This window comes from Canis lupus, chromosome 1 (genome assembly GCF_011100685.1).
Source record: "Canis lupus familiaris isolate Mischka breed German Shepherd chromosome 1, alternate assembly UU_Cfam_GSD_1.0, whole genome shotgun sequence".
In the NCBI taxonomy this organism is placed as follows: domain Eukaryota; kingdom Metazoa; phylum Chordata; class Mammalia; order Carnivora; family Canidae; genus Canis; species Canis lupus.
The window spans coordinates 97691229-97702505 of record NC_049222.1 but is presented as its reverse complement, the minus strand read 5'-3'; the positions used below and the strand labels follow the sequence as shown (position 1 = coordinate 97702505).

The 11277-nt window shown below is 49.3% G+C and overlaps 1 protein-coding gene and 1 long non-coding RNA gene across 2 annotated transcripts; both read left to right on the top strand.

Annotated features, from left to right (window-relative positions):
- Window positions 1-313: 313 nt before the first annotated feature.
- LOC111098877 lies at window positions 314-4233 on the top strand. The gene is made up of 3 exons (XM_038525513.1): window positions 314-322; window positions 3260-3856; window positions 3900-4233. The coding sequence occupies exons 1-3, from the start codon at window positions 314-316 to the stop codon at window positions 3957-3959; spliced, it is 666 nt and encodes a 221-aa protein (XP_038381441.1). The 3' UTR covers window positions 3960-4233.
- An 89-nt stretch (window positions 4234-4322) lies between these two features.
- LOC119870857 lies at window positions 4323-5793 on the top strand. The gene is made up of 2 exons (XR_005354338.1): window positions 4323-5049; window positions 5325-5793. It is a non-coding gene; the product is annotated as an uncharacterized LOC119870857 (long non-coding RNA).
- The last annotated feature ends 5484 nt before the right edge of the window (window positions 5794-11277 follow it).

Here is an 11277-nt window from a genome sequence, read left to right as displayed (position 1 = left end):
TGATGGAAGCCTTTGGACATCCGGCTTCTTTTGTTTCACTGAATGGTTTCCCAGTAGAAACCACAAGGGAATACAGATTTCTCAGCTCTTGTCTGCCAAGTGGCTTCCTTGAGGTTCCCTATGGGGTTTCACTGCCGGCAGCGATCAGTAGGAGCACACCAGGTTCATGGCAGCCGCGCCAGCTTTGGGTTTTACTGTTTTGCAAATGGCTCCTCGAGGCTTTGGGTCTAGGTTGGTGGAGAGAGTGCCAGACTTTTACCTTCAATTGACTGATTTGCTCTGAACCTAAGTGGTGAGATATGCCCAGACCTTGATGGCGGTGGTCAGCTTGTGTACCTGAGCCTCAGCAGAGCTTGCTCATGCCTTTCCCTCAGAGGCTCCGCTTGGAACCTCAGACTCATCTTTTGGGGCTCACATGATTGTTTTGGCTATTTTTTTAAGGATTTTATTTATTTATTTATTTAAGAGCGAGAGCACAAGTGGGATGAGCAGAGCAATCCCTCTGCTGACCAGGGAGCCCCATGTGGGACTCAATCCCAGGACTCTGGGATTATGACCTGAGCCTAAGGCAGATACTTCATTGAGCCACCCAGTTTGGGCTATTTTTAATTTAGATTTTTTTCTGCCAAGCTCTGCATGGGTTTCACTATATTACAAATGTTTACCCTCTTAATCATTTTCAAAAATATTTTAGCATATATAAATTATGTATGATATTAGTTACATTATGTTACGTCATTATTTACATATTATCTACTACATTATTCATTATGATTTACACATAATTATATATGTGTAAACATATATATTAATATATATGACCTATATTGGTATAATATTGATTATGCTAATTATAGATACTGTTCCCTTCATGCAGATATGCATTATGATTTACAGATAAATATATAGCCTATATTTGTATATTTATACATTAATTATATGTATTATTGCTCTTTACCATGGATGCATTATGTCTTATGTTTTGTACAAATTAGATTTGTATCCAATTACATAATTAGATATACTGACAACTCATACAGCCTATGTTGGTTCAATATTTATGCATATGAATTCTGTGTATTACTTCTTCATGTGGAGACTCAATGATGATACAGGGACATTGATATGAAGACAGCTAGAACCCCAGATGGCCTCCATGGTCTCAAGGCTGAGAAGCAAAGCCACCAGCGGCCACACTACATCCATCCAGGGGTCTCAGACTCAAGAATCCTCTGATAGATTTGTCACCCCACAGAGGGCTGGTGTCACCACCCAGAGTTTCTGAAGCTCCAATGAGTGAGGAGCAGCTCCTGGGTGACCTCAGTGCTGCCCTGTCAGGATGGAGCTGTGTCACAGGAAGGGAGAGATGAGGGACAACAGGTTCGAGGGGACGTCTAGTTGGGTTCTGGCACAACAGATGCTCCATGGAGATGCCGTGGAGGCAGCTGGGTGGGTGTGAGTCTGGGCTGTATGAAAAGGATGAATGATCATATAAGTTAGGACAGTTTGATGTTAAAGCCACCACACCGATGAGATTAGAAAGGCGATGAGATGCTAAGGAAGGAAAGTGGTTCCATGACTAAATCCTGGGTGAAAACTGATGCTGAAAGGATTGGGAGAAAAACAGAAACCAGTATAGGAGACATAGAAGGAAAGGCCAGTGGGGCCAGAGGAGTACACACAACAACAACAACAACAACAACAATAGAAACACACAACTATAAACACAGCAGAGTGTGTCGCTCTGGAATTGAAGTGATGGATATATCTCAAAGACAGATGGGCAGACTGTGTCAAATGGAACCAATGCTGGAAAGATGGAGGGATCTTTCCATGGCAGCAGAATTGTCCCAAGATGAGATTGTGACTGAGACACAATTCTGTACAAAGAAAAGAATCAAAGAATGTGTACTAAGGACGTGGATGGATGACATAAGTTATACCTCAAGTACTCAGTTTCAAAATAAAAGAGAATTTAGCATATTTCCACCACTACTTCTACCCCCAGATATTCTTCACCTGGGGCAAATGAAAAAAAAATTGATTTATTAAAAAAAAAGACATGAGCATAAGTATTGACAATATCTTCATTCATATAGAATACTTGAATGAACCCAAATGTTCATTATTAAGAGAATGGATATCTTGTGATATATTCTTACAAGGACAAATTACTCAGCCTTAAAAAACAAGATGAACTGCTCATTTGAATAAAAACATGTGGATCTCAAAAACATTACTCTGAGCAAGAAATAGCTATCAAAGTGCATATTGTGATTTGCCTCACCAGGATGTTCAGTCAACACAAACTAGAGGTATTTCATTGACATTAAAACAGGCTGCCAGTCAATGTCCTCAATAACCAAATCATGGAAAGAGCCCAGGTGTCCATCAACAGATGGATGGATAAAGAAGATGTGGTGTATACCTACAGTGGAACATCACTCAGCCATCAAAAAGGATGAAATCTTGCCTTTTGCAATGATGTTGAATAGAAGTAGAGAGTATAATGCTAAGTGAAATAAGTCGGTCAGAGAAAGACAATTGTATGATTTCACTCATGTGGAGTTTAAGAGACAAAACAGACAAATACAGGGGAAAGGAAAGAAAAATAAAACAAAGTGAACTGAGAGGGAGGCAAATCATAAGAGACTCTTAACTCTAGGAAACAAACAGGGTCGCTGGAGGGGAGGTGGGTGGGGGATGGAGTAACAGGGTGATGGGCAGTAAGGAGAGCATGTGATGTGATGAGCATTGGATGTTATATACAACTGATGAGTCACTGAACTCTACCTCTAACACTAAAAACAAAAACAAAAACAAACAAAAAGCAGGCTGCCTGTGCCCAGGCTGGTCGCACTCCAATTGAAATGTTAGCGGGCTCCGTTCTGTGTTGACGAGTATAGTTTGTACATTGAAAGAGTTTTTGGAAAATGTAGGGGGTGATACATTTCAAAAATTTGTCAAGTCATACACTTAAGTTTGGCATCTTCACTATATTTTAATTTTAAATTGATACAAAAACATAGACAAGGAGGTGAGGAAGAACGGCCATCCCAGAGTAACGGGGGGGGCACATTTTATTTGTAGATCGCCTCCCACCACCCGCCAGGTGACTGACCTATGAGCGAGCCGTTGCCGGCTGGGTTCCGGGTGGAATGTTGGGGGTTCCGTGGGCTGTGTGGTGGCTGCGGGCCCCACGGTGACCGGGCGGACCCTGCGTGGGGCGGTGCCATGGAGGGGCGGCCGTCCTCCGCAGCGTGGCGTGGGGCTGCTCCTCGGGCAGCTGGGCCAGGTGGTGGCGACGCTGCTGCCCAGGGCCCTGTGTCCACGGCTCCCCTCACAGCCGCCGGCGGAGACCGAGGCGTGTCTGCCCATCGTCGGCGTCTTGACGGGTCTCTTCTTGACGCTCCGGCTCATCCGGGCCCTTAGAAGTCGGCTTTACAGAAGACGCGAGAGGTGGCTCGCGGACACTCGGGCTGAGCAGATCGAGGAGAAATGCCAACTCGTTGACAAGCTTTACGCGGCCAAGAAGGAGTGTGCGCTGGTCGGGAAGTCTCTGGAGAACGCCCGGCGGGAGGAAGGGCCGGTGAAGGTTCCCGGCCCTGCGGCCGCTCACAGCAAGGTGCGGCCCGACTCCACGGTGAAGGAGCTGACTCCTGTGGCTCGAGACCTGAACGGAGCCAGAGCCGGGCCCCCACGGCCAGAGACGGGGACAGCAAGGGTGCCAGAAGTGGTGAAGCCCCTGCAAGAGGTCATGGGAGCCACCACACCCCCGGGAGCTTCTCCTAACCTGCTTGGAGACCAAGAGCCGAGCCCCGGTGGTCCCTCCCCAGGAGTGGGCCTGGGCCTCAGGGCACCACTGAACCCCCCTCTCCAGGCCTGGGCCTGGGCCTCAGACACCACTGAACCCCCCTCTCAAGGCCTGGGCCTGGGCCTGGGCGTCAGAGCATCGCTGAACCCCCCTCTCCCGGCCTGGGCCTGGGCCTCAGAGCACCGCTGAACACCCCTCTCCAGGTGGGCCTGGGCCTGGGCCTCAGAGGACCACTGAACCCCCCTCTCCAGGCCAGGGCCTGGGCCTGGGCCTCAAAGCACCGCTGAACTCCCCTCTCCAGGTGGGCCTGGGCCTGGGCCTCAGAGCACTGCTGAACCCCCCTCTCCAGGTGGGCCTGGGCCTGGGCCTCAGAGCACCACTGAACCCCCCTCTCCAGGTGGGCCTGGGCTTGGGCCTCAGAGCACCGCTGAACCCCCCTCTCCAGGCCTGGGCCTGGGCCTCAGAGCACCGCTGAACTCCGCTCTCCAGGTGGGCCTGGGCCTGGGCCTCAGAGCACCACTGAACCCCCCTCTCCAGGCCTGGGCTTGGGCCTCAGAGCACCACTGAACCCCCCTCTCCAGGCCTGGGCCTGGGCCTCAGAGCACCACTGAACTCCGCTCTCCAGGTGGGCCTGGGACTGGGCCTTGGCCTCAGAGCACCGCTGAACTCCGCTCTCCAGGTGAGCCTGGGACTGGGCCTCAGAGCACCGTTGAACACCCCTCTCCAGGTGGGCCTGGGCCTGGGCCTCAGAGCACCACTGAACACCCCTCTCCAGGTGGGCCTGGGCCTGGGCCTCAGAGCACTGCTGAACCCCCCTCTCCAGGTGGGCCTGGGCCTGGGCCTCAGAGCACCGCTGAACCCCCCTCTCCAGGCCTGGGCTTGGGCCTCAGAGCCCCGCTGAACCCCCCTCTCCAGGCCTGGGCTTGGGCTTCAGAGCACCACTGAACCCCCCTCTCCAGGCCTGGGCCTGGGCCTCAGAGCACCACTGAACCCCCCTCTCCAGGTGGGCCTGGGCCTGGGCCTCAGAGCACCGCTGAACCCCCCTCTCCAGGCCTGGGCTTGGGCCTCAGAGCACTGCTGAACCCCCCTCTCCAGGCCTGGGCCTGGGCCTCAGAGCACCGCTGAACACCCCTCTCCAGATGGGCCTGGGCCTGGGCCTCAGAGCACTGCTGAACCCCCCTCTCCAGATGGGCCTGGGCCTGGGCCTCAGAGCACTGCAGAACCCCCCTCTCCAGGTGGGCCTGGGCCTGGCCCTCAGAGCACTGCTGAACCCCCCTCTCCAGGTGGGCCTGGGCCTGTACCTCAGAGCACTGCTGAACTCCGCTCTCCAGGCCTGGGCCTGGGCCTCAGAGCACCACTGAACTCCGCTCTCCAGGCCTGGGCCTGGGCTTCAGAGCACCACTGAACCCCCCTCTCCAGGTGGGCCTGAGCCTGGGCCTCAGAGCACCGCTGAACCCCCCTCTCCAGGCCTGGGCCTGGGCCTCAGAGCACCACTGAACCCCCTCTCCAGGTGGGCCTGGGCCTGGGCCTCAGAGCACTGCTGAACCCCCCTCTCCAGGTGGGCCTGGGCCTGGACCTCAGAGCACCGCTGAACTCCGCTCTCCAGGCCTGGGCCTGGGCCTCAGAGCACCGCTGAAACCCCCTCTCCAGGTGAGCCTGGGCCTGGGCCTCAGAGCACCATTGAACTCCCCTCTCCAGGCCTGGGCCTGGGCCTCAGAGCACCGCTGAACCCCCCTCTCCAGGTGGGCCTGGGCCTGGGCCTCAGAGCACCGCTGAACCCCCCTCTCCAGGCGGGCCTCCCAGCTGCCAGGTGGCCCTGCCCACCCCCACCCCCACCCGACCATCAGTGAAGCCACTGGGTGCAGGGAGCCCCTCCCTGCACTGGGGTTCCTCGAGCTTTACGTGCCGGGCTCAGCCATGAGCTCCTTCATGGACCACTTCTCCAGATCTAAGTATAGAATATTAGACTCCCCAGGACACACCAAGAAATGTGGGACTTTCTATTCACAGAATGTTTGGATTCTCTCCTATTAGTGTGAAAGAAATGTTCTTAAGAGACTAATCTTTTACTGAATTTGAGTCATTAAGCCACATTTCTCAAAGCAGTTTTGGTAAATATTATTTATATATTAATCTTACAAGTGAACGATTTACATTTTAGTCTCTGTATAAATATCGCACTATAATTTGAAAATATATGCAGTTTATCGATAAAGACGTTCAGCTGGCAATAGAGGGTATTTTCTTCTAGAGTGGAATTCCCAGCAGTCATGAGCTACTAGTCAAAGCAACTTGTTGCCTGAGTGGGTATCATTGAAAAGCAAAATATAATTGATCTCTTTTGAGATGGAGTTAAGTAGCACTCTCAGAAATTTTTATCATTTAATATTTGTACTCTAATACAACAATAGCTAATTTTTAAAAAACAAATTTGACACATCACATAGAGCTGGTTTGTTTTGCCTGCAAGTTCCCTGACCGAGAAGAAACCCAGGTGACAATTTTGGGGACCCTGGCTACATCCCCCTCTCCCTCACCAGCTAATATTCCCCTGGAAACCCTTCTTGCATAATTCAGCCTGAGCCCGACAATTACTATCATCATTATCACCATGATCATAGGGTAAGGATCTGAGCCACGCTAGAGTCTAAGAAGCCCTAACAGCTCTTCCTTGTGCAAGATTGTCCAGGAATCTGGGTGCTCACTGACCCTGGGGCTGGGGGTCGGGGGTAGAGCCTGGAAGCCACACATACACCAGGCGGAGATGTGGGGGCAGGGACTGAAGCGTGTGCCTGCTACTGGTCACAGATCAGGGATCAGAGGCCACTTCCCTTCCAGGCTCAAGAGCTCAAGGTGGGAGCCCATGACAGAGCCCAAGGGGTGGGATCAGCAGGGTAGGTGCAGTCAGAGGACGCAACTCTGCAACCTCCACAGCAAGAGCAGGGTGTGCTTGTAACGTGAAATGGGATTGAAACAAATGGGAGAAACAACATAGAGGCTCCAGCTCTGCTGTGAAAAATATCCTCAAAGGCATAAGGTTTGCATGTGTGAAAGAAGACAAGATACCAAGAAAGGGAGGGAGGGAGCAGGTGGAGGGGCCCCTCATTGCTGGGCCACGTGGGAAGTAGGCAGAGGGAAGGGGAGCTGCCATTCTCCTAACATGCCTTCCAGAGCTCCATGCCCACCTCACTTCGCCCGCAGGCTTGTGGATTGAGTGCCGTAATCAGAAACCCCACCAGGAAAAAAAGCATGCTCCCTAAAACCTCTGATTTGGAGTTTTGTGGCATCATGGTCCTGCCAAGGGGACCTGGCTGCAAAATAGGTCTCCAGAGATGGAAGCTAATGGCCTATGGGATGAAATTTCCGATGACCGTCCTTCTGCACAGTGAGCGCCCGCCACGGCAGGTGGCTGGTTTCGGGGCCCTCGGTCCGGGTAGTTCAGCCAGTCACCTGCCCAGCTCCTCTTTGGGCCACTCCCGGGGCCTCCCATGCCCGTCATCCTCAGGGCGGGGCACCACTGCTCGCTGAGGCGGAGGGCATGCAGGCAGACAGAAAATTAATCAGGCAAGAGCACTCGCTGGTGCAGCCGAAGCCGGCTGGTTTCTCCCAAGGTTACTCACAGCTTCTGCGCCCACCAGCAAGCCCACTCCCCAGAATCTGCCCCAGAAAAATGAAGCTGTACGTTCACAGATGTTCACAGCATCGTTATTCATAACAGCCAAACAGTGGGTATCCAGCAAAGGAAAGGATCTGCAATTTTAGCAAAAGAGAGCTTACTGGGGGCATCTGGGGGGCTCAGTAGGTTAAGCATCTGCCTTTGGCTCAAGTCATGATCTCAGGCTCCTGGGGTTGAACACATGGGGCTCCCTGTTCAATGAGGATCCTGCTTCTCCCTCTCCCTCTGCTCCTCCCCCTGCTCCTGCACTCTCTCTCTGTCAAATAGATAAACAAAGTCTTTCAAAATAAAGTAAAATATTTTCTAAAAAATAAATAAAACAAAATGGGGCATACTGGGGCACCTGCCTTCAGCTCAGGTCATGAGCCTAGATTCCTGGAATCCAGCCTCATGTCGGTCTCCCTGCTCAACGGGGAGCCTGCTTCTCCCTCTCCCTCTGCCCCTACCCCCTGCTTGTGCTCCTCTCTTTCTTTCTCAAATAAATTAATTAAAAAATAAATAAAAGGCTGAATCATTTTGGTGTAAACATCTCAGAATTACCAACTGATTCTGTTTGTCTTTCCTCATGGGTCTCATGAAATCAGTAAAGCACACAGTGTTTAGAAAAGGTGGGGAGGCCTCACCTGAGGAGCCAAGGGTGAGACCAGAGGTGATGTGCACCCTCAGAGTAGCATCTATCAGCCCCCCGCACTCCCTCTCCTGCAGGGCGCACAGTCCCCAGCAGAAGTGACCGGTGGTCCCAGGAGTGAAGCCACCGTGCTGATTGGTTCTCTGCTCCAATTACCCAGTAGAGTAATTCACACCCGTTAGGACAGCCATTATCAACAAAAAAAAATATTTTAAAAGGGAGATTACAAGGTTGGTAAGGATGGAGAAGTGGGAAACCTCCTGCATGTCTGGGGAGATATCAGTAGGTGGTTCCCCTGCAAATTAAGCAGGATTTCCTATTGTGACCCTACACTTCCACTGCTGGGTGTATACCCCCAAAGAATTGAAAGCATGGACTGTAGCAGATGTTTGCATGACCATGTTCATAGCAGCATTACTCACGATAGCCAGAGGATAGGAGCACCCACATGTGCCTCAGTGGAGGAGCGGATAAAGAAAATGTGGCACATCTGTATAATGAAATATTATTCAGCCTGAAAAGAGGAAGGACATTCTGGCACCTGCTCCAACATGGATGAACCCTGAGGACATTAGGCTCAGTGATGTAAGCCGGTCACAAAACGATAAATATTCTACAACTCCACCTACATGTGGTCTCTAGAGGACTCATCTTCAGAGAGTAGAATATGGGTGCGGGGACTGGGGCAAGAGGGCGTGGGACTTAGTTGTAATGGGTTGGAGGTTATGTGTGGGATGATAAAAATGTCCTGAAAACAGACAGTTGGTGACGATGGACACACAATATTGTGGATATACTTAACTGCCACTTAATTGTATACTTAAAAATGGTTAAAATGACAGATTTTGTGTCATGTATAGTGTACCATAATAAAAAAAATGCATATATTAATTCCTCTCTTGTCTTGTCGCTGGTAAGCACAGGGCAAGAACAGGTGGCCTGAAGCACTTTGTTTGCAGCAGGTAGTGCTGTGTAAATAATTTTTTTCTATAAAATGTCCATAGCAATGCAATCCGTTTCCAAAGTGTCTTCAAAGAAAAAGGAACCCAGGATCTTATTAATCCAGTGAAAGTTTGTCACTATCTGATTTGTGGGGCTCTCTCCTAAGCCTTGGTTTCTAGATTGGGGGTCTCCTTATTTTGTGTTCTGTGGCTTGTATTCTGATGACAGAGCCCATTGAAACTCCCAGAAGCCAGTGGACATGGCACCCTTGACCTCTGGTGCTCCGGATCCGCCACCAGTTAGCTGTGCTGTGGTTAATGTAATGAACAAAAAACCCACACCCAGGATCCCTAGATGGTGGAGCATTTCGATCGAATTGTATTTTCTTCACAGAGTGTAAATGGCACTAGTATTACCTTGTTACATGCTTTACTCACTACAGTCTTAATGTATAGTTAAGTCTTAATATATAATTAATATAATATATAGTATCTTAATATACAATGTATTGGTTCTAAGGTCCTCTGCCTTAGAAATCTGGACATTTTTACATCAGAATAGTTGAAGACTACAAGTCAAGAAACGAGCGTGGAGATGCACCAGGACTCCTGGTTCAGTGTCAACCCAGGCAGAGCGGGGAACCGACCCCAGCCAGCCTGAGCACAGCTCAGCCTGCAACCACCTCCCCAGGCACAAGGTCCCTGGAAAATCGCCTTCCGAAGTTAACATAACAGCCAGCATCGATTTTAAAATAGTGTTTCCATAGTGAACACTCTAATTAATTTCTCCACGGAGTACCATCTTCCTCCAGTTAAGAATTAACCTCTCTGTATGTCAAATAACCTGCATGGTTTGTGCTTTGGATTTTCTTCTCAGCTGAAGAGCCTAGCTTTTTTTTTTTTTTTTTTTTTTTTTTGCTTCGTAGGTTGAATGCATGTCTCCTAAATACTGTTCTGACCACAATCACTAAACTGAAAAACAACCCGAACGCCTAAAAATAAAGACTTCAAGGAAGGATGCCAAACCTTGAGCATGAGTCTCTCTCAGAGGCGAGATTTCTGGGGAATCTTTCTGTTTGTCTCTGTGCTTTTCTATAATCTTTTTCCCTATGATTTCTAACAGTTCTATCAGGAACGCATATCTATTTTTCACCAGAATAAGAGACTACTTTTTAAAATAAAAGGCAGGCCCTTGATACCAAGAATCAGAATCGTTAAGAACAATTTACTAGTTCTGATTCGGAAAAGCACATAATGTGTTCTAAATAGAAGCAAAATCTCTCATAGCAGCCCTAGAATTTTCCCAAAAGATCACACATTCGGGAAGGCTCAGTACTAGCTACACCGTAGCTACGATCCAACCCAAATAGATGATAATGCATTATAAATAATATTGAACAAAAAGCATGAATGGCACATAATCATTCAATTAACACAAAACCAGGTCAAATCTGTAATGACCCTGTCATTCAAACGGGTTGTGCCCACACCCTTTCTGCCTCTTGGGTATACAAGCGGCTCTTCCCTGGCATTTTCATGTCTGGACAAATATTTAAATGCATATGAAATTCTGTATCCTAGAACAAATAATTGACCACCAAGTGCCTCCCAAATAGGGCTTTAAAAAATACAACATTATTAAGGTTTAAAATAGTAAGCTTTTGAGCTGAATGCTTTGGAAGCAAGACTTGTCACAAACATGCTTTGAAAAGGAAAATGGAAAAAAAAAAGTCATGGTGCATTCATTTCTTAAACACACTGAGAACTACTGTAATTATTTCAATGAGAAATTCCTGCAAACTCCTGCAGCTCTTGCTTGCTCCCTCTCAGCGAGTTACACTGTGTTTCCATGGCAACCCAGTTGCTAAGGGGGACCCGTGAGCATCAGCGAGTTATCTGCACTTTGAGATGCTGTTAGCCTGAGCGGTGGGGCTGGCTGGAATATTGAGATTTAATTTAGGCCCATTTCTCTCCTGTCCTCACAAAGAATTTAGCAGAAACTGTTAGAGGCCATCTCCGTGGGAGGGGGGAGGGTGGACACTTCCTAGGGTTGCCTCTGAGCTTCTCCGCCCTCCGGATCACACTGGACTTCCTTTTCACCTTCCCCTGTGACTTAAAGCCCAGAATTCTAAGGAAAAACAATAATAGCAATTACCAACATTACCAAATGCCACATGAAACCGGTTTTGTTGAATGTTTATAAATGCCAAATATAAAC